The following is a 24580-nucleotide window of genomic DNA, read 5'->3' on the forward strand; positions in this document are numbered from 1 at the left end:
CAGACTCACTCAATTGTATATAGAAATATAACTTATCCAGTAGGGAAATAGGAGAAGAAGGGGATAAGAGGAAGGGGAGGATGATAAAAGGAAGGGGAGATTGAAGGAAGCAGTGGTTAGAAGCAAAATAGATTTTTGAGGAGGAACAGAATAAAAAGAGAGAAGAAACAGAAGAAAATGGAATAGAGGGAACACCCAATTAGTAATCATATCTGTGAACGTGACTGAATAAGCTTACCTATAGAACTAAAGTAGGTAGCAGAATGGATTAGAAACCAGAATCCAATATGTTGTTTACAAGAGACACACATACTTGAAACAGAAAGATACATACAGAGTTAAAATGAAGAGCTGGAATAGAATCTAATATGCTTCAGCTGTACCAAAAAAAAAAAAAAAGGCAGGGGTAGTGATCATTATTTCAGACGAAGCAAAAGGACAAATAGACTTAATTAAAATGATAATCATGGAAACTACATTTTGCTAAAAGACAGCATAGACAACAAAATAATAAAAATATTTATAGCAAGTTTCTCTGATAAAGGCCTTATTTTAAAATATATATTGAATATAGAACTGAGTCAAATATGTAAAAATAAGAGCCATTTCCATATTGTTAAATAGTCAAAGGATATGAATAGGTGGTTTTCAGGAAAAGAAATCAAAGCTATCTAAGTCATATGAAAATGCTCTAAATCACTATTGATTAGAGAAAGGGGAATTAAAACAACTCTGAGTACCACCTCACACTTACCAGAAATGACAAATGCTGGAGGAGATGAGGAAAAATGGGTATACTAATAATCTATTGATGGAGTAGTGAATTAGTCCAACCATTCTGGAGAAGAATTTGGAAATAAGCCCAAACATAAAACTATATCCTTTGACTCAGCATTACCATTACTAGGCCTGTGTCCCAAAGAGATCAAAGGAAAAGAAAAAGGACCTACATGTACAAAAATATTTGTAGTTTCTCTTTTTGTGATGGCAAAAAATTGGAAATTGAGGAGATGATCATCAATTAGAGACTGGCTGAACAAGTTGTAGCCTGTGATTGTGATGGAGTACTATGGTTCTGTAAAGTGAAGAGGTGATGATTTCAGGGTAAAAAAAAACCAAAACAAAAAAAAACAAAACATGTCCAAGACCTTCATGAACTGATGCAAAGTGAAGTGAGTAGAACTGGGAGACTGTTGTGCACAATAATAGCAGTGTTGTAATGATGATCAACTGTGAAAGACTTGGCCACTCTGATCAATACAATGATCCAAGACAATACCAGAGAACTCATGATGAAAAAATGTTATCCACCTCCAAAGAGAGAACTGATGAACTCTGAGTACAAATTGAAGTATAGTTTTCTCACTTTATTCTTCTTGCTTTTTAAAAAATAATAGCTAATACTGAAATATGTTTTGCATGATTTCATATGTATAATTGATATCATGGAGGCAGTTAGATGGCTCAGTGAATAGAGTGTAGGGCTTGAAGTCAGGAAGATGTGAGTTCAAATCCATCCTCAGACACTTACTAGCTGTGTGACCCTGGGCAAGTCACTTAGTCTATTTGTCTTGATTGACTTTAGAAGGAAATGGCAAAGGATTTCAGTATATCTGCCAAGAAAAGCCCACAGGCAGTATGGTCTATGGGGTCATGAAGAGTTGGATATGACTGAACAATGCTGGGTGGTGGAAGGTGTGAGACAGGTAGAGAATTTGGAATTCAAAATTTAAAAAGAATGTTTAAAATAAATAAATAATGATTTTAAAAATTTTTAAAAGAAAAAGAAAAAATTATGAATACATTTATTTGTTTTCTGATTTCCTCTGAACCTCACAGCTGCAGTACTGGCAGTTTACTTTTGGTTTTGGCACTGATAAATGGTATTGTATTATTTATGCTTGGCCCTGGGAAGGTTGAAAAAAAGGAAATTAGCATCATGAGAGAGCTTGCTTAACTGACATATTTATATCATCTCATGTCACATTAGTGATATATCACCATGAAATACACACTTGGTTTCCTTAAACCTTGTCAGCAGCCAGACCAATAATATTCCTACCATGTTATCTCCAACAGTTAAGGTTTCCATTGGGAACATATCAGCCTTTCAATATTTAATTAAGAAATTGAAAATGAGGATTGAGTAAAGATAAACTTTTCTTTGCAAAGTCAAGCTGGTGGTTATCCTGCTAGTTGACTGATCAAAGAAGATGATAATGATAAATAATAATAGCTAGTATTTATCTAGTGCTTAGACATTTGCAAAGCCCTAAACAATTATCTCATTTGGTACTCAACAACTCTGGTAGATTAGTGCTATTATTACTTCCATTTTTCAGATATGGAAACTGAGGCAGACAGAGATTAAGTGATTTGCCTGTAGTCACACAGCTATTAAGAATTTGTGTTTGAACACAGGTCTTCTTGACTCCGGGTCCTATACTCTATCTATTTTCCCACCTACTGCTTCATAAAAAAAAATCATTTATGGTAATGACAATGCTTTAGTACTTCAGTAATATGCAGTTTTTTTGGTATAGGTGCTCCTTCCACTGAGATCACAAATCCACTATGGCCATATCTGTCAATTATAGACTGTGTGAGTTAGTGCCCAAAAAACTTCATCACATGGTGGTCAGACAGACTTGTGGTGGTAAGCCACTTTACATTTAGCTAGGATGGCCATCTAGCAACACATATTCAGTCCCATGCCTGAAGTTTTTCCAACTGCTTAGGACCTGGTAGAATGAGTAGTCCTCTGACATAAACTTCAGGAATACAGGCTCACCTTCAAACCATAACAAGGTTTCAGAGGAAAACTGATAATAATGCTAGTAATTTGCATTAAGTTTTCAGAAAAATATTTTCTTACCCTTTAATCAATTCTGAACATGTCTACACATTCAAACTGGGATTCTCTCCCTTAATTAAACTTATTTGAAAAGTTTGAGGGATAAAGAAGAGGGTAGGAATTTTAGGTGGTTCTGTTGTTATGGTATTCAAATCCTATCCCTGACATTCCAAGAGACTATTATTTCCTCTTACCTATGGATGGAGGTAGAGAGTATTTTGATTCAAGGAGAAGCAGTGATGGTGATGAGATTTTGATATTGTAAATTCTGGAATAACCTACAGTGATTTCTATGTTCCATATACTATACGAGGTCCTAGGGATACAAAGGCAGAACAAAGCCATCTCCACCTTTGGGGTGTTTCCATGACCCTATATTCTCTTATATAGTAGAAAATATAGGTTGAAATATCAGAATATCACTGGTATATCTAGAATGGTAAGCTGCCTCTTATAGTGGCCGATAATGAGATTTTGAGAAACAAAGCAAAACACATGTACTTAAACTCTGTACCATTTTTCCAAGGATAAACATTTGCCTTGACTTCTCTAAAGATATATTGATACCTTCATGCATAAAAAGGCTATCCTTATCAGGTATACTAAATTACAAATTACAATCCCTGGTTCATATGGTTGAATTCCTCATGATATAATGATTGTTGGTCAATTGAATGAAAATCAGAACATGATATAAAACTCATATTTTAGTTCATAATAGTTTCTCCTTATCTTAATACACACTAATACACACTTAATGCACCTTGTGCATAGTCAAACACTTCTATAGTTTTAAGCATACTATAGGCCAATCAAACTAAATGATTCATTTTGAGCAAAGGCATCCCACTTATTTCTGTGGCAAAAGTCCAAAATTTAAAAAAAAATTGCATGTCAGATTTTGTTGTACCACTTGTATATTGTTTAAGGTGAAACATGTGCATAGTTTCATAATTCTTTTTTGATGTAGAAGTGACCTTAGAGATCATCCAGTCTAACTGTCTCTGTCTCTGTCTCTCTGTGTCTCTGTCTCTCTCTCTGTCTCTGTCTCTTTCTCTTTTTCTCTCTCCCTCTCTCTCTCTCTTTTGCTCTCCCTCTTTCTCTTCCTCTCTCTTACCAGTGAGGAAACTGAGGGACCTTTCCCTTTCCCTTTCTCTTTTATTTTGCTTTTAGGCCAACAAAGGTAGATAGCCTGGCATTTGTTCGAGGTGTCTATCCTGTTGCAGCTTACCTTCCTGGATCAACAATGCCTCTTATGGTAATCACACAGAAAGCTTCATTCAAATACTTTTCATCATATGCAGGTTAGCAGAGCTTAGGATGATTTCACGTTATAGACTGATTCCCTTTGTGGTCTGAAAAAGCCAGAGTATTTCCTAGTTTGTTTGTATGACCAATGGGGTGGATGAACCAATATAAGTCCTTATAACTGTGATCCCTGTTCCTCCCTGCACATATACTCATCGTTTCAGACACTAAGGAAGGAAAACTTAAAGAGTTATGACCATTCACACGTGGGGATGTAACTTCAATATCACTTTTAGTGAGAAAGGTCACCTGAACTCATAACTCTATTCCCACCTTATGAGTTGTCTAAGTTCCTTACTTCTATGTTCTGGCTCTTTTAGATTGAAATTCATCATTCTGATGATCATAATAAACAGCCCTAGTTCTAATACTGCTTTAGCTCTCTTCTGTAGTATGCTATGTCACACTTAGGAACTGTAGTGGCTGACTTGCTACTATTCTACTTATGTTGTGGCATCATGAAATGTGAGGTAATTTATCCAAAGCACTTTGCTAACTTTAAAGTACTATATAAATGTGAATTATTATTATTATCATTATTGTATCAAACTTATCTTCATGTATAAGGGTAATGTCAACATGCCACCTAAGCCACCTTACATGGGTATTTGGTGGTGAGTGGAGGGTGGCATCCTTTTCCTTGGATGTCTGTGTGAGGAAAATGGCTAATTTCTGTGTGCATATTTTCTGTCACCCCCTTAATTTTTTCGCTGCTCCTATTGATCCTACTCCTGTTACTTCTTCCGTTCCTCAAGGACTTGCCTGTGTTTTCATCATGTCTATTGTCATTTTTCTTTTCCTCCCACTTTGGTAAATCCTTCCTCTTATTTTCTTGTTACATATGACCCCACAGACTAGTGCACATCTTCTCAAACACTGATGACTCCAGACGATAATGCAGTTCCAGAGATCTTGGAATGACTCTTCCAGGATGTAGAGCTTGCCAAAGAAACCTGTCTTGCAGTCATCTTGGGGCTTCAATAGCCAGAACAGCATTGTACAGATCAATAGAAGGAATTGTCTAATGTGGGGTCTCTCTGGGGATAACTGTGTGTTACTTCATCTAAGTGAGGCTTCCTTCTGGAACTTTGGGATTCATTTAAATGCTTTGATGAAACAAGGTACTTAAGGTGCCTAAGGTGCCTTATGCTCTTGTCCCTAATGCTCCAAATGTAGGGATGATATTTCTTCCTTTTCCCCACATTGTTGCCCTCTCCAACCCCGTAAAATTTTCAGGGAGATGAGGAATTGGTGAGTTGCCTCCCATAGTCTGATAGGGCCTGGCCAAGGGATTTGTCCCAACTTTTTTTTCTGTCTCTCATCTTCCATCAGGGTGACTTGCTATTCTCTCTAACCAATTCAACACCTTCTCTTGTCCCTCTGGGACTGACAGATTAGGGACTCTGAGCCCTCGAGTAGCTACCATCTGCTCTAAAGTAGTTTAGAATAAAGTTCCTCTCACTCAACTGTGGGAAAACCAACCTCATGTTCTATCTTTGTAGCTTTAAGTCCACCTATTCTCCTTATGAGCTCATTTTGGGTGTTGATAAAAACACAATATTTCTTTCCAAAGCCCTCTGAACCTGCAGGCTCTACATATATGGTCGTTGATTCTGTATTTGGCAAGATGGAGGTATGACAAAGAGGCACCTTCTTTGGCTCCCCATTCTTCATGTTTTATTCCCTGATATGAATTCTCCTCTTCCATATCCTATTTCCATAGGATCATAGATTTTGAGTAGGAAAGAACTTTAGAGGCTATTGAAGCAAACCATTTTATAGATGAAGAAATTGAGACCCAGAATGGTTGTGACCTGCTCAGTGTCACACAACTAATAAGTGTCTGATTTTGGATTTAAACATTGGCCCTCCTGAGTCTGAGTTCAGTGTCCCATGCTCTATACTCTGCTGCCTCCTAGTATATTGGGGATGCACATTTAGGTGGGATGGGGGAGGGTGCCTAGCACATCGTTGGCAAATATTGGAAGTTCTTGACCATCAGGTTAATTTTTCATTGATCTTTTCTCAGTATTCACCCCCATCCTAGATAGATCCTGGTAGTCTGAGGGAGGCTGGAATATATGTAGGCATATACACACAGGCATTATATTATAATGCCACAGATATTATAAATTGAGAAAAGGTTGCAGAGTTACATATTACTCCCAGGCTTTTCTTGTTACAGTGAGAATGAGTATGCTATGAATTACTTTGTACGTGGGACAAATGATTTAAACAAATCTGTCTTATGATGAGGCTCTTTACAATGAAGTTTCTCTCCGTCTGCATAGAAAGGACAGTCATAAACTACTTGTCCCCATCACATCACCCTGTACAATGTCCCAACATACACATATATAAGATTGAAATGGACCAGACTCTCTGCAAATTAACAAATGCAACCTGCCCTAATAGAAATATTAAAAAGTCTGGTTCATAGCTTCAAAAAAACAAGTTAGACAAAACAACAACAAAACAATGTGCCTCTATTGAATTAAAATAGAGTTAAAACAGCTCATTTTGAATCTCAGTTAATAAGCAGTAGACTAAAATAATGGATTAAGTAAATTTTTCAATACAGGTTAAGAGCATGCAGATGTTTCTGTAGATAAATAATAATGTTCATACTACAAGCAATGTATTCTTCAGTTTATTTACAAGTAAATTCATTTTACTTTGTTGTATTAGACACAACAAAGCTTTTAATTTGGGGCATAGGTGGTGTAAACACAAGTTTCAGAAAGATGTCATCACACCTAGTACTTGAAGATAAAGACTTTGGAATAGAAAGAAAGATATCAGGAATGAATATGTAGCACATAGATAGGTGTTGAAAAATAAGGTTTGTTTTTTGGGACCATGGATTAAGATATGAGAATAATGACTCTCTAAAGAGACAAAGTACATTATATGAATACAGAAGAACATGGGTGGCTAGAAATTTGCTTTGACATACTATATGCTCTTTTTTTTTCCTCTTCTGTTTTGTTTTGTTTCTCCTTTCTTGTGGTTCCTCCTATTGGTTCTAATTCTTCTTTACAACATGACTAAAGAGGAAATACGTTTAATCAGAACGTATATGTAGAACCTATATCAGATTGCATGCCGTCTTGGGGAGGGAGGTGGAGAGGGAAAAAATTTAAAACTCAAAAGCTTATGGAAGTGAATTTTGAAAACTAAAAATAAATTAATAAAAAATAAAATAAAATTTAAAAAAAGAAATTTTCTTTGAGAAGGTAAAGTTCTGCATTTCTACTTTTTCATAGCTCAAATAATTATTCACTAACAATTCATCATTCATCACGTTCCAAATCTGCCTAAGTGTACTGAAATCTATACCACATCTCTCTATCTTGTCCAAAAGGATAGCATGAGAGACTTGTCACATGACTCACTTAAATACAGAACTACTATATCTATAGCATTTCCTTGACCTACCAGCCTAGTAACCCTTTCAAAAAAGGAAATGAAGTTATTCTGGCATTACCTGTTCTTGATGAGTTAATTTATGTTAGCCTTTAGTAATCAGCACTTCCTTTTCTAAATTCTTATATAACACTACTTCAGTAATATGTTTTATAATTTCACCTGGAATCAAAGTCAACCTCACCAATCTCTAGTTTGAAGAATCTGCTCTCTTCTTTTTTTTCCTAAAATTTACTCAATTTTCTACTAAGGTTTAGAAGAATATACACTCTCTTGTTGATGAAAACATTGATCTTTGAGGCATTGAAGCACATTTAGAAAATTGGAAAGAAGAAAGCTATTGTAGTCCCAAAGAAGCTTCAAACTCAAACAGGTTATTGATTGGGTAATATGTTAGTATTTGGAGGGCAAAGCTGATCTTTGGGGTGGGAAGCTCTCCTTTTAGATATATCTTATGTTTCATAAACCTTTCTAGTGCACAGGATCTCAGATTTTTATTTATTTTTTTTGTACAGAGAAGATCCTTTAAAGTTATCTGATGCAACACACTGTTTAATTTATGTTTTCTGAGCTTTGATTTCCTGACAACTAATAATTTTGCCAGGATTGTACAAAGCTCACTCCTGGTCTGCAATTTTCAAGATCCACTTTTTTCTTTTTGAAAATGAAGATGACTCTAGTTTTCCAATGTAAAAACAAAGAACAAAAAACACTACCAACAAAAATCACAGTACCTTAGCTGTGGGGCTAGCATGTTAGCTGCTGTGTGCAACCACCCTGAAGACTTTGCTAGTCTTTTCCCCACAATGATGCTGCCTGCAGCCTTCCAGGGGAGTTTGCAGAACTGTTATTGGTTGGTGTTTGTGAGGCTAGTCCATTCAATTGATGTTTACAGAACTCTTAGAAGGAAGTGGTGGAGTTGATCCAAGTGAAATCTTTTTTTGGCACTGCACTACAACTTTTGGAGTCTTTTATTCATGTGTGTCTTTGTGCTCTTCTGTTTTGTGTGGGTCCCTAGAATTGTTTGAAATTGATGAATGCAGTGTAAGATTTACACATGTGCTAAATAAGTTACAGGTTAAGGCCTCATCATAGGAGGGTACTTTTAAGATACATCAGAAATAATGGTGTCAGCCTTAAACCCTGACATCGTTGAGGGCTTCAGTCTGTTGCTTAGGTTCCAGATTAATCTATGTCACAAGGTCAGTTGCATCCTTGACAACTCCCCGTGAGCCATTCTTTATTTTTTCAGACATGCCCGTGTTAGAGTTGATAATACCTGGCAGTCAGAGGTCATAGGTCCCAGCAATCTCATGGCACCTCTTCTGATTCCATAAAAATTGCTGACAGCTGTTCAGCAACCACACATGTAAAAGTTTACTAAGATCAAGTCAGGTCAAATTAGCCTTATTGACTTTTGCTGATAAGGTTCTTAAATTAGTAAATCAGTGAAATGTTGTAGCTATAACATATTGTTAGGACATTTTGTAAAGTCTGTCACATTATCCCAAGGAGTTGTTGACCAATATGAAACTGTAGCAATATGTTAAGTTGCATCCTGGAGGTATCACTATACTTAAGTCTGATCTGTTCAACATTTTAACCAATGATTTGTATGAAGACATAGTAAGCATGCTTATCACATTATGACACCGAAGTAAGAGTGAACCCCTGGATGATGGAATCAGAATCCAGGAACATCTTGATAGTGGTGAAAATAGGAAGGTGGGGAACTCAGAAGCATGTCATAATTAGCAGAATAGGGAACACAGCATAGCTGACTTAATGGGGTGAAAAGTGAGCAGATGCAGTCTGCATGAGAATTTTTACTTGAGTGGGTAAAATTCAATTTAAGAAGCATTTATTGAATATTTGTGTTCTAGACACTGAGTTAGGCACTAGGATATGAACACAAAAATGAAAATTACTGCTTCAAGGGGCTTATGTGCACTGCTATTGGCCAGGGAATTTGAGCATTGAGGAACAATTGAATCTTGAGGTTTTTCTTAAACAGGTCTCAGAATGAAGTATGAAGAGAAATGGAATAAAGGTAATGGCAGGAACTTCATTTCAGTAATATGGAAGGAACAAGCATTTATTAAGTGCTTAATCTATGCCAGGCACTATACTGAGCCCTTTGTGCAAATATCTCATTTGATCCTCATAACTCCTTCTATTAATATCCCCTTTTTATAGTTGAGGAAACTGAGGCAGACAAAGTGACTGTCCGACAGGTAGTAAGTGTCTGATGTAGATTTTGACTCCAAGCCTAGCACTCTGTCCACTATGCCACCTAGCTGCTTGGGCTGTTGTGGTTTGGAATCTGTAGGTACCTTTCCTTCCATATATTTCTTTGCTTTCTGCAGAGATCTCGATTTCATATTCCACTTCTGATGTTCACTACCTTTGAAAGCTTGGGCAAATCATTTAACATCATTGGGCTTCTATTTCCTCATCTGTTAGACTACACAGACTCTAAAATTACATCCAGCTTCAAGTCTGTGCTCCTATGTGTATATGTACCTGGTTACACATTAGGTGATAACAGCGATTAACTGCTGGTGATGAATCACTCAAAAAAAAATGGAATGGTGATGCCTCTTGCCCCAGGGTCATCTGTTGCTGTATGACCGATATGACCAGTGACTATTTCCTTTCCTTCAGTCTCATTATCCTGTTAGGTTCTACTGTTCATTTGAATAATTTTTGAAGGAACTGGTGATATTTAGGTTCAAAAAAGAAGATCTAAGGATGTTATATCTATTTTGAAATATTTGAATGGGTGTCATCTAGAAGAGGGGTTGGTCTCGGTCATTCTAGAAGACAGAAGTAGAACCAGTGGTTGAAAGTAATAGTAAGGTAGATTTCAGCTGAGTATTAGGCAGAACTTCCTAACAATTAGAGGGTTGGGGTGGGGGTGGGGTGTTGTTTTATTTATTTATTTTTTAAGAAATGGTCTGCCTTGTGAGTTACTGAACCCTTTGCTACTGAAAGTGTGGAGCTAGAAGCTGGCTTACCACTTCTGCGGGATAGTGTGGTGGAGAAATTGTATCCAGTGAGAAGTTATACAAGTTTACCAATATAACGTTTAATTTTAATACTTGCTGATTTTATATTTGTGAGAGTTTCCTTTTTTGGAGGGGGTAAAAATAACACTTATGCTACCTCCCTGAGAATAGTGTGAGGAAAGTCCATTGTTAATCTTGATGTAGTACATAAATGTGAGTTACTACCAATAGAAGTCCTCTGAATGAACAAGTTATAGAAACGTAATACCAAAATGATTGGAAGTCATTCACTGATATTGAATTCTACCTCATTTTGGTTGGTGTTTAGTTTAGTAAAGACTAGTAACAATTTAAAAAGAAATTTCTAAAAATATATCTTTATTTCCATTTCTTGTAAATGTATAGTTGGTTATACTGTTTCATACTGTGGAATCTCAGGAATCTTCCTGTGGCTTTGGAAACAAATCCAACGGTGGGACATGTGCACATAGATATGAAAAATCTCCACTTACTATCTTCCTATAGAAAAATTCTGGTTGATTTTTCTCAAATAACCAAATATCAAAAATTGCTTTTCCTTTAGTCAGATTATGACTTCTGCAAGTATTTAAATGAAAGACTCCAAATGGGAAATCTAAGTGCTGCCTATAAGTGATTTACTTAGTAAACATAAGAGAACACACAGCTTGAAAGATTCAGTAAAAAAAAAAAACAAAAAAAAACCCTACACACTGTTTGAACAGTATTGCTTTTGTCCTCAAACTGTCAACTGCTTTACAGTTTTTGAGAAGTTTATGGGAGTCTATTTACTGTTTGCAAATGGTCACCTTATCAGAGCTGTCATTACCAAAAACAACCCAGGTTTTTCTCCTATAAACACATCCTCTCCTCTACCATTGCCTTTGTCAAAACAGTCGATTACTATTTAAAAGCCATGAGTTTTATCATATGTACTGATTCAAAATTATAACTAATCTAGTAATGCTGGTACATAAAACAGGTGTCCCATTCAGAAGCTGATAGAGCTTTTTTTCCCCTTGTATGAAACTACAAACAAACAAATTCACCTAAAAGGTTTATTGGAGTAGAGGTCAAAGGTTTGAAAAATAAAGGTAGACTGGAGAAGCAATGACAAGGAGTTTTGTCCAAGTTACTTACTAGGAAGGAAACTATACAGTTAAGCCTAATTCCTAATAGTAAAAGTCTTAGCTGTCATGGTATGATTCTTTTCCTCAGAATACTCTTTTTTTGCATTGAATAGGCAACACCCAACCCATAAAAGTATTTACATACATTTAAGCAAAATATAGTTTTGACATTGGCTTTAGCAAAGTTCTGTATCTTTTGACCTGATCTATACCTAGTAATCTCTCTATTATATCATTGTTGGGAGAGAAATGAAGACTTGGAAAGAGATAGCATTTATTTTTTGACACCAATAGTGAAATAAATGATTGACTCTTCCAGCAACAGTCACAATTCGTGAGTTTTTGTTGATTGACATTAAATGAGAATGAAAGAGATATCTGATCTGTTATGAGTAGAGGAGATTGTGCAGATATCAGTACAGACCCATCACCACTGGAAAAACAAAAACAACACTCCTTTCTTAATGAAAGTGGATCTTTATGATAGGGATAGACTGATTAAAAATCAATATAAGGAATAAAGAAAGTTAAGTAGCTTCTGGTTCACAAGTTCAATAAGTAAAGAAACAGGATAGGAATTAGACCTATGATTTCAATGGTATATGGAACTCTCAGGTGATGAAAGCCCTTCTGCCAATATAGATAATATTTGTAAAGTGATTAGTATAGTACATGGCAGGTGGGTGCTTAATAAGTCAGTCTTTCCTTCTCCCTTTCCCTTCCTTCCTTGCTTTGTTATTTCCTTCTTTCCTTCCTTCCTTCCCTCTCTGAAAATTATTGCCTTAGAGAACTGCCTCAGTCACTGAGAGACTAAGTGATTTGCCCAGGGTCACACAGCTAGTATCTGTGAAAGGTAGGATTTGAACCCAGGTCAGCTCAGTGTCCACTCTGGCATTATTATAGCTCCTTTCTCCATGAGCTATTTAATTACTGAAAATAATGGTGAGAAATTGAGTGACATTACACAAATGATTTTTAGTGTGCATAATAATCTATGAATTATCAGTTTATTATACATGTATAATCAGTTTATTATACATGTTGATCTGGGAATCCTTAATCAAACCTTCAATCCACACAATAAAATTACAGAGCATGGACCTTTGTGAGAAAGGGGAAGTTCTCATGGAGGTGAACTTTCACACTGGCTCATCACTGACTGATAAGCAAGTGCTTGTATAGGAGCTCTTCGTTGGTTCCTATATGTTCCCCTACTTGGGGACTGTGTTGATGACTGACTCATGAGTCAAAAGAAACTTGCCTCCTTGGTGGTTTATAAGAAAGGTAGAAATGATTACACCAGTTCGCTGTGTAACTTAAATCTAAAGTAGAGAATGCTCTGGATATATTCCCAGAGAGACTGGCCTCAAAGAAAGTAGGTGTAGTCATTTTTACCCTCTTTTTTTCAGTTCAGCAAGGTGGGGAAATTCTACCTGACTTACTCAACAGTCATCTTCAACGCAACTCCTAGGCATGGAGACACACAGAGATCAGTCAGGAGATGCCACGCATACCAAAGCAGCTGCCCTTCAGTGCTGAGCCAGTAGGAAAACGTTCAGTTCCACAGGAAATTTTCTTTTCTGACAAAAAATAACTGTCTATAATTTCATGAAGGGGGTTGAGGGGACTCAATTCACTATGCATGTATAAGCTGTCTGCATTTGTTATGCTGTTAGCATTTGTTGGTTTCTGGCATCAGAGGAAAAAATGTTTATTTCGGATATAGGTTTGTGTAATTTTTTCTTAAAGGGTGCCATAATATAATAATAAAAAAAAACCACATCAGCTACAGAGTTAGAAATCTGTGGATTTAAATACTGACTCTACCATTAGCTTGCTGCTTAGCCACGTAAGTTATCTGAGCCTCAGTTTCATCATCTGTCAGAAAGGAGAAAAGGCTTTGTACTCTCTAAAACACTGTGCAAATATAAATAGTGATCACTATTACTTTAAAAATGAAAGTGGGAGGCTTTATTATAGTATACAGAGCACTGGATTGGAAGTCAGAAGACCTGAATGCTCGTTATTTTCCTTACTCTCAGTTTGACTTTGAGCAAATAGACCCAGTTTTCTCATCTGTACAATTAGCATGTTGGACCAAGTAATCATTAGAGTGTTTTCCAAATCTAAATAATGTGATACTATTGTTTTTCTTATATTTCTTTTAAGTGTTATACTTGTTATTAAGTATGTGATAGATTGGGTTCTTTTGTTTAAAAAGCTTAAAACACAGAAGACAAGCTGCTTCTTCAAATGACTGATCATAAAATGTTTCTAAGCTCTTTTATGTTTTGGCTTAATAGACTAGGGATGAACTGAGAGCTGGCCTGTGTTAGAGAGTTACATGGAAAAGATGTATATATTATGTGGAGAAATAAAGAAAGATATAATGATGCATTCCATGGGAGGTTAAGATCACTGGAACATAGGTTTAGAATTGAGAGAGATTTATAGGTCATCTAGTACACAACTCCTTCATTTTCCAGATGAGGAACCTGATGCCCAGAGTAGCTAACTTGATCACACTCACATAGAAAAAAGGACATGAAATGAATAATGGAGACTGGAGTTATACTGTGCAGTGCCTGAGGTTGAGGACAAAAATCTGCCTTGGAAGATTCATATTTTAAATTAATGTTTTTGTTTTTAATCTAGTTTCCTTTCTCATTTAGTTCCCCTCTTCCTCTTTCCTCAGTCCATTTTAGATCCATCCTTAGTTAGTTTTCAGTAAGCTACAGGGGAAATAAAATTACCCAAACATTACAGTGACATTTAGAGGGGGGAAATAATAAAGTATTTGATCACAAGCTCAAGTGATGCAATTATACGTGGGGATATTTGGGACCATGCCTATATTAAATATGAAAAAAATCTAGAATACCTCTCTCATTTGTTCACTGCCAAATAACTAGCTATATTAGATAAGAAAGCAGACCCATAATATAAAAATTTTTTAAATCCTCAGGATTTTTTTCAATAGTGGTGGTGCAATGGATAGAGTGCCAGGCCTGGAGTCAGAAAGACTCATCTTCCTGAGTTCAAATCTGGTCTCAGATACTCCATAGCTGTGTGATCCTGGGCAAGTCATTAAAACCCTGTTTACCTCAGTTTCCTCATCTATAAAATGAGCTGGAGAAGGAAATGTCAAACCACTCCAGTATCTTTGCCAAGAAAATCTTAAATGGGGTCACGAATACTTAGACAAGACTGAAGCAACTGAACAACAAAATTTTTCCAAAAGATAAAAAAGAACTTATATAAATGAGAGCATATACCTTAAAGCAGCCCCCCTCCCCAGAAACTCTAAATCACAGATTCTTAACTTGGTGTTCACAGATCCTCAAAGAGTTCATAGATAGATTTCAAGGGGTTTGTAAACATGAATGGGAAAAAATTACACTTTTAATTTCACTAACTAAAATTGAACCTTTCCTTCAATTAAAAAAATATTATTCTGAAAGAGTTGGCTTTAAACTCCTGCCCCAGATTCTCTCCATTGTTGTTGCCATTGCTCAAAATATTTTTTGGGAACTTATCTCTTAGCTTTGCTTTCAGGGTCAGTTTAGCAACCACCCAAGAAAACCCACATCATCATTTGTTGTCATGCTTTAAAACAAAAACAAACAGAATTTTATCACTCAGTTTATTTATTTACCCTTTTCATTCAGCTTGTCTCTAAAAGATTTTGGAGGAGAGGTTTCTAGAAATCAAATCTATTCTCAAAAGATAAATATGTGTTATCACTGAGGGTATGTCAAAGAATATGCAGTAAGGCACATACCAAATGTGAATTTCTGTCCAATCCTATCTTAAGTCCTCCCTACAATCTGATTCTTTTTGGATTGATACTATAAGGCTCTTTGTATTATTAAAACAAGATAACTGCAATTTACTTTTTGTGTGTTTTTTTCTCCCTCTGCAGGAAGTAACCAAAGCAGTGCAGCCTCTTTTACTGGGACGAATCATAGCCTCCTATGATCCTGACAACAAAGTAGAACGATCCATTGCAATTTATCTAGGCATAGGTCTATGCCTTCTCTTCATAGTGAGGACATTGCTTCTACACCCTGCCATCTTTGGCCTTCATCACATAGGAATGCAGATGAGAATAGCCCTGTTTAGTTTGATTTACAAAAAGGTAATGTCTTTTTGAAAATACATGATGGCATAACAGGAAGATTCACTTTGGTATATGTTGTGAATGAATCCTGCTAGCATGAAGCCTTTTTTAGATGCCATAAATTCACAATCAGATAGAAATCACAAAGGTTTGAATTTTAAAATAAACTTTGGAGAATTATTTAAAATGCATTTATTCCTCCTTTCCTTTCCCTGCCTTCTTCTTCATTCCTTTAGACATGTTATTTTCCAGGAGAATGCAAGTACCCGGAGGGCAGAGACTATTTCATTTTTTGTCTCTGTATTCCCTGCAGATGGCACAGTTCCTGGTACATAATAGATGCTCGATCAGTGCTGATTGAATTGAATTGAACTGAAACACTGCCAGAAGCACTAGAGTCAGGGTACTGATGTCATTAAATGTCAATATCAAAATGAGTCATATTTAAAATTTTTGTCACCTAATTAACATTGCTATAGCACATTGTAGTCTTCTGAGCTAGAAGTCACCTTAGAGAACATCTACTCCCAAACCCCTTATTTTACAGATGAAGAAGCTGATGTCCAAAGAGGGAAGTGACTTGCCCAATGTCACAGAAGTAGCAACATGGAACTTGAACCCATATCTCCTGACTTCAGATGCACCATTTATACTGCTATACTATATTCCTCTTCTTCAAATCTTAAGGCTATAAACTTCATTGCCAAGTGGATGCAGGCTGCCATATGGCCCATTTTTAACTTATTTTTTATTTCCCATTAAAGTGACTATCCCCATCTACATAAAAATTAGCAGAATTTGACCTTTAAAATTAATTGATGGAAGTAAAGTTAAAGAAAAAATGAAAGATTATATTTTAAATTCTAAAAAAAGAATTATCATAAAAAATACCAGGAAAACTTACAGTCCTAGCATGTTGTAATAGAAAAGTGTAGCCTTAGATGGGGCTTGATTTTACATTCCTATGAACCCTGCAGATCTCATTATTTGTACTAGTATATGCATTACATGCTAGCAGTAAGTACGTGCTCATTCAGTCTACCCTACCTCTGTTTGTAATGGCAAGCATTCAAAAAAGGGTCTGATTTTGCCAAAAGCACTGTAAGTGGATTTAGCCCAAGACATGTTATTTTCCAAACAGGATTTAGAACTGTTATAATGACATATGCTAAGGCCAGTCCTGAGTTAACACAATGTGTGGCTTCCTAATTCTGTCAAGTAGGAATAGAAAGATATTGCAGTAGAGACGTTTGGTAATTTCTTTACCATTCGTTTTTGAAAATGGCGACTTTGTATAGTTGAGTTAATAAAGACAAACAACGTGCAATTCGGCATCAGAGAAGATCCTAATAACAATTTCATGATACAAAAGCTAGATCTCCTCTGTTCTAAAATCATAATACTCATCCTTTATTATTAGGCAAACTTTGTAGTGGGAAGAGGAAGAGAACACATTCTCTATCTTAATCAAATCACTGAAGACCGTCTCCTAAGTTAACAAGCATTAGAAAATAACAATGATGTAATCTTTAGTTTAGAAACTGATCTAAACACTGTTTTGTGAGAAGAATTTATAATATTTTTCCTGGAGTTTAGAGTCTGTACAACATGGACATCAGAGAGAAAAATATCATAAAGAAGACTCTGATTTGTAAACATATCCATAAGTGGTACTTACACCTTATCATTCTTTTCCCATGGGTCCTTGCCAAATTATTTTATCTCTTCAGCCTCACCCTCACGGCATCCATAGTTATCATCATTAAAATAATATAATGAGAATGCATAGCACTAGTTTAGGCACTACACTTGACCATGAGTAAGACCTACCCTTGCCTCACCCTTTCCCATGCCCAGTCGGTTTTTACCCTTATGGCAACTAGCCACTCACCACTCCCAACTCCATTCTTGTCATCTCAACTCCATTCCAACTTTTATGATAGAGCAAGTTGTTCTATTTTCTAAGTTCTGCAGTCTGGCAACACCTTTATAATTTAACTACTAGTCATAGGCACTAATAAAATAAAACAAAACAAAACAAAAACAAGTGCTAGCTCCTTTAATTAGATCCTTATGAAAAGATTTTCCCAAGTGGAAGAATAAATCAAATCAACATACATATATATATATATATATATATATATATATGGATATGTATGTATTGAATGCTTTCTATTGTGCTAGGATATGTGATGCAAGGAAGTATAAGATATGGTCCTTGCCCTCAAAGCTTTCAGTCTTTTAAAGAATTGTTCTCCTATCTCACAGGACATTTGTGAGGATCAAATTAAATAATATATAAGCACATTAAATATAATTTTTATATTATATTATTATACACACATGTATGTGTATATGTATGTCTATGTATACACACACATACACACTCATACCACTCCTTAGGTTTTGATATCAATGCGCTATTGATGATAGCATTTGTGATTTAATTTAATGTAGGAATAGACATTTCTAACCAAAATTATTAAGTGAGAAATTATAATTAAGTTATCTATAATAGATCAGAGTCTATGGATTTTTATACCACAGGATTTCAATATATCTTGTTGAGTCATTTCAGTAGTGTCTAACTCTTTGTAACCACATTTGGGATTTTCTTGGCAGAGATACTGGAGTGGTTTGCCATTCCCTTCACCAGCTCGTTTTACAGATGAGAAACTAAGGCAAGCAGGGTTAAGTGACTTGCCCAGGGCCACGCAGCTAGTAAGGGAGGCCAAATTTGAACACAGGTCCTCCTAACTCCAGGGCCCATGCTCTTTCCACTGTGCCATCTAGCTGCCCTTTTGATATATCACTATATCCTTAGTATGTTCTCTTCATTGATGCAGGTTGTAACTTATCTGTTTCTTATCCTATTAGAATCTTGTCCATGTTCTCCTATAACTTCTCCATGCTAGAGTAACATTTTGTGGATAGCCTTGGATCATTCAGGCTTCACTAAACATAATCTCCTAGGGCCTGTTTGTTTCATTTTTTGCTTTTGGATCACTAGCACCTAACATAACACTCAGAACATTTTTTCTTTTAAAGTATCAATCATTAATTAATATTATGTCTAATATAGTATGCATTTAAGTATTAATGATTCACATATAATGAAGTTTTAATAATTGTATCAGCTGAATAGTTATAAAATAAAAAATATTAATGCCAAGATTCTAATTAAGAATGTCCACTAATTTTTTGTATATTTCTAAAAATATTATATACATGTAATTTAATTATATATAGATATTTATATATTGTTATTCATGTCATATGATTTGGAAATCTTTACAAATGGAGGAGGGGAAGGATTCAGTTACTGCATAGCTTTTAGAAGATAAAAATCTAGCTAACAATGTACAATCATATGAATCTAAAAGGGAAATTAAGTAATTAAATTATTTTCTGTTTTTTTAATAAGCAAAGATAGTATGTTCAGTATAACACCTGGTTTTTATTAATAATTTTTTGGGGGCTGGGCAATGGAGTTAAGTGACTTGCCCAGGGTCACACAGCTAGTAAGTGTCAAGTGTCTGAGGTCAAATTTGAACGCAGGTCCTCCTGACTCCAAGGTCAGTGCTCTATCCACTGTGCCACCTAGCTGCCCCATAATGCCTCTTTATAATGTTACTAGATATTCCTAGTAATGTTAGGATACTTTGATGATACTTTAAAGCCAATTCTTTTCCTTTTTTCTCTTCAGACCTTAAAATTGTCAAGCCGTGTTCTAGATAAAATAAGCACTGGACAGCTTATCAGTCTTCTTTCCAACAATCTGAACAAGTTTGATGAGGTATGTAGCAGCTCATTTAATCTTTTGTGCATGTTATCACACAACTAATGTAAACAACTACACATCTTTACAAAACTCGTAGCTTAGAGCCTTCCTGAATCAGAAAACAACAATGTATGGTTGAACTCTGATTATTATGAAATTCTGATCTCTGCCTCACTCAGCCCTATTTCCTCTGGTTGAATTAATTAGTGATTCAGAAGGGAATTAGCTTGGAGTCTATGATATTACAGAGCTCAGAAGAAACTTCAGCATGGGAACATGGCTTCCTAGTAAGCAAAATTTACTGAGTTATCAGGTCTGTCTTTCCTTCCTAATTCCATTCTTTGACTGCCTATCATACCCTAAGTATTTTTGATTCAGGCCCCTCTGTTAAGGAATGTGCATCAGTCCTTATAACAATTAAATTTCTGTTTTGGCCATAAACAAACACATGATTCTGAGGATCTGGAGATCTATCATGCCCCTGTGCCCTAGCTGCTGTTTTCTTTTTTTTTAACTAAATCATCAGTACGCCATTTGAAATAAATTTTTGACATACTAAGTATTCAAAGTAACAAGTCCTAAACTTAACTGAGTGCAACATTTTCCTATGGAAGTACTCTAAGGTATGGGGCCTGAAATTGACTGAAGTGTGGGTGTAGAATGTGTTGTCAATGTAATTAACATCTAGACTGCAATGTGCTTAGATCCTCAAAGTTTTATTTTATATTACTGTGCTCTCTTTCTGATATGCTTTTGTGGGACATAACTTCCAAGTCTTTTCTTGGCTTTCTTTCTTTTTTTTTTTAACTGAATTTTTCAGGGGCTGGCACTGGCACATTTTGTCTGGATTGTACCTTTACAAGTGGTGCTCCTGATGGGACTTCTTTGGGAATTGCTACAAGCCTCAGCGTTTTGTGGACTTGCTTTCCTAATAGTACTTGCTCTGTTCCAAGCCTGGTTAGGACAGATGATGATGAAGTACAGGTGATAAAGCTTTTCTTGGGGGGGGGGTCCCACCCCCAAATTTTCTTCTTTATGGTGTTTGCAAAAAGTACATTGACATATTCTTAGGACTGTTTTATGTCGTTATCTGACCTACAATTTCACTAAATGGGAATTATTTTAAGGATTTCAACATAACTTTTTGTGATCATGTAGTATTTTATATTTGTTAATCTATTGAATACTTCTAGGAAAATCATTAAAAACTAATACAGTTTTTATAGATTAGAAAATGCATTTGAGAGACATCAATTACATGCACATAATGTAAAGAATCTGACTTTTCAAATTGCTTTCCAGTGACTTTTCCCAGTCTCTCTAGTTTTTTTTTGTTCCTTCAAATGAGGATTACTATAATATTCAAATGTTATATTATCACTGATATGTAGGATTACTATTATCAATAACTTAATTTAGCATTGTTTTGCATTTGTGACCCAATAACAATGCAACATTGATGTGGCATTTTTGCATTTGTGACCGAACTGCCTCAGCAACTCAAAAAAACTGTCTACTGAGGCATGAAAGAGTGGTAATCTGCTTTGGTGTGTGGCAGAAAGATGTATAACTATCTACACCAATTATTTCACAAATACCTGAAGTGCAATATGGAATTGTTATTATTGATAATGATGATCATATGGGTTGAGCAAATGAGAAATCATCTGCAGTCTTTTTTTTTTTCCAAAAGATTTGCAGCTGAATCTTATCCTTTTAATTTTAAAATCTTTGATTCCTCTAACTGGTATGAACAATGCTGATTAAACAATGTAAATTATTTGGACCAGAGAACCATAGAATAACAGTGTTAGAAGAGCTCTTTTGAATCATTTTGTCTAACAGATATAAGACTATACCAGTAAAGATATCCTGAATTTGAACTGATTTAATTTTATTACTTTTTTTTTTTCAGAGAAAGGAGAGCAGGAAAGATAAATGAAAGACTTGTGATAACTTCAGAAATGATTGAAAATATACAGTCTGTTAAGGCATACTGTTGGGAAGAAGCAATGGAAAAGATGATTGAAAATCTAAGACAGTAAGTTATTATCTTTTTATGACTAAAATTTCCAGATTTGTGGCAATTTAGAAATTTAGAAGCTGCTAAGTTGTGTGTTATGCTAACTGTAGCTCCACAATATTTAAATTGTTGCTTTGCAGTTGCTTCTAATATTTTCTTTTTGACCTGGGAGCTTTGAGGCTTAGCTATAATGTTCCTGTAAGTTTTCATTTTGTTGTCTTTTTCAGGTAGTAATTGGTGGATTGTTTTCAATTTCTGTTTTACCTTCTAATTCTAGAACTTTGGGACAATTTTATCTTAATAATTTCTTGAATTATAATGGCTAGAATTTTTTTTAATCATAACTTTCAGGTAGTCTAACAGTCCTTATATTATCTCTCCTCTATTTTCCAGGTTTTCCTAATGACATGTTTTCCATTCTCATATTTTTTTCATTTTTAAAATTTTGTTTTATTATTTCTTGATGTCTTATGAAGTCATTGGCTTCCGTTTGCTCAATTCTAATTTTTACTTTTGGATCTCTTTTTTCAGTTTGTTGACTTTCTTTTTATAATTTTCTTGTTTTTCTTTCATCACTATTATTTTTTCCCAATTTTTCCTCTCTTATTTGATTTTTAAAGTCCTTTTGAAGCTCTTCCAAGAACTTATGACCATTTTACATTTTTCTTTGAAGCTTTACAGGAAACTGTTTTGTCTTCTGAGTTTGAATTCTGATTTTCTGTCACCATAGTAACTATCTATGGTTGGCTTCTTTCTCTGTTGCTTACTCATTTTATTAGCAGCCTGTTTGTTGTTTGTTAACTTTATATTAGGCTTGGGCTATGCTTCTGGGCATGGGGGATAATGTCTCAGGCTTCCAGTTTTTCATGCTGTTGTTTTCTGAGTTCTATCTAGAGGGTCTTTGATTTTTTTAAAAAATTTTTCTATTGTTCTACAATTTAAGACCAGATGTGATCACTGCTTCTCTGGCTCATGCCTTGGTCTGTAAATGACCTCAGGCTGTGACCTGGGCCCCCAGCACCTCCACTGCAAACTCTCTTGCTTCCTGTAGTCTCTCAGATGGCTGCAGACATCAGCTTGCCCCTGTGCCCTAGAACTGAAACCAGGGACTCATTCTCCTGGGAATGACCATAACCGGCAGGGCCCTGCCCCTCTGTGACCACATTCACCAACATGTGCTCACTCCTACTTGCTTATAGCCACAGCCTGAGACCCTCTCTTGTAGCTCACATAGACTCCATGTCCAGAACCAGCAGAGGACCCCATAATGTTCCCCTGACCATCCACCCAACATTCATGGGGTAAAACCTCCCAAAAGTAAGGCTGCTGCAGACATAGCTGCCCCCAGGGCTTGTTGTTTGTTGAATCTGTTTTATCTGTCAGGATGTATCTTCACTTTAGTAAGGCCAGCCATCACCCTGGGAGATGAGATCTTTCTTAATGTCTTCCAAGTTGTCTTAGGCTGGACAATTGATTTATCCCAACTTTTAATTATTTCTGCTTCTCTAAAATTTACTTTGAGGCATTATTTTAAGTTATTTGTGAGGGAATTTGGGAGAGCCCCTAGTTTCCTGCCTTATTCCACTATCTTCCCAGTTTCCTCCCATTCTCTTGATCTTACTAATTAATAAGTCCGTTATACCTTTAAGTAGGTGAATTCCTAGAAGATGTCTGGTCAAGCAATATTAACTATTCCCAGTAATTATGTTGTTGTTTTTCAATGGTTTCAGTCATGTCCAACTCTTTGTGACTCCAGTTGGGGTTTTCTTGGCAAAGATACTGGAATGATTTATTTCCTTCTCTAACTCATTTTACAGTGAGGAAAATGAGGCAAGCAGGGTTAAGTGATTTGCCCACTGTCACACAGCTATTAAATGTCTGAGGTCAGTTTGAACTCAGGGAGATGAGTCTTCCTGACACCAGGCCTGGCCTGGCACAACCAAGCTGTCCCACATAATTGTGTAGCTTCTAAATTATATCTCTAAATGTTTACATCAATAAAATAGAGAAAGAGAAGATCAATGAATTGAGTATGCCATTTAAAAAACTAGAAAAAGAGCAAATTAAAAATCCCCAATTAAACACCAAATTGGAAATCCTGAAAATTAAAGGTGACATTGATAAAATTTAATGTAAGAAAACCATTGAATTAATAAAACCAGGAGTTGATTTTACAAAAAAAAACCCTAAAAAACAATTGGTTAATATGATTAAAGACAGAAGAAAACCAAATAATTAGTATTAAAAATGAAAATGGTGAAAATGAAAATGAAAATAAACATATTTTGGAAAAAATTGGACAAGCCATAAATGAATAAGAATAAATAAGAGAAAATAAATAAGAAAAAATAATTAAAACCAGTTGGATTTACAACTGAATTGTATCAAACATTTAAAAATAAACTAATTTCAATATTAAAGAATTATCTGGAATAATAGGTAAAGGACTCCTATCAAACTCATTTTATGAAACAAATACTGTGCTGATACCTAAACTAGAAAGAGCAAAAACAGAAAGAAAGCTACAGACCAATTTCTTTAATGAACATTGATGCAAAAATCCTAAATAAAATACTAACTAGGAGACTGTAACAATAAGTCACAAAGACAATACCTTACGACCAAGTAGGATACCAGGAAATGAAATCAAAGCTATATATAATCATATGAAAAAATACTCTAAATCATTATTGATTAGTGAAATGTAAATTAAAACAATTTTGACATATCATCTCACACCTATCAGATTGGCTGAAATGACAGAAGGGGGAAATTACAAATGTTGGAGAGGATGTGAAAAAATTGGGACAGTAATACACTATTTCTGGAACTATGAACTGATCCAACCATTTTTAAGAGCAATCTAGAATTGTGGCCAAAGAGTTATAAAACTGTGTATTCCCTTAGACTTA

At 35.4% G+C, this 24580-nt stretch overlaps 1 protein-coding gene across 6 annotated transcripts in view; it reads left to right on the top strand.

Annotated features, from left to right (window-relative positions):
- Positions 1–24580, top strand: part of CFTR (cystic fibrosis transmembrane conductance regulator) — a 233898-nt gene that overhangs the window by 52409 nt on the left and 156909 nt on the right. For 5 of the 6 annotated variants that reach the window (XM_027845011.1, XM_027845012.1, XM_027845015.1 and 2 more), the window contains 4 exons: positions 15667–15882; positions 19571–19660; positions 20466–20629; positions 21561–21686. In XM_027845011.1, the coding sequence (XP_027700812.1) occupies positions 15667–15882; positions 19571–19660; positions 20466–20629; positions 21561–21686 (596 nt within the window). Of the gene's footprint in view, positions 1–4040; positions 4113–15666; positions 15883–19570; positions 19661–20465; positions 20630–21560; positions 21687–24580 lie in introns of those variants that run through there. The other variant, XM_027845017.1, reaches the window with a different exon arrangement.

The sequence above is a fragment of the Vombatus ursinus genome, unplaced genomic scaffold (assembly GCF_900497805.2).
Source record: "Vombatus ursinus unplaced genomic scaffold, bare-nosed wombat genome assembly UNPS02014946.1, whole genome shotgun sequence".
NCBI classification, from domain to species: Eukaryota; Metazoa; Chordata; class Mammalia; order Diprotodontia; family Vombatidae; genus Vombatus; species Vombatus ursinus.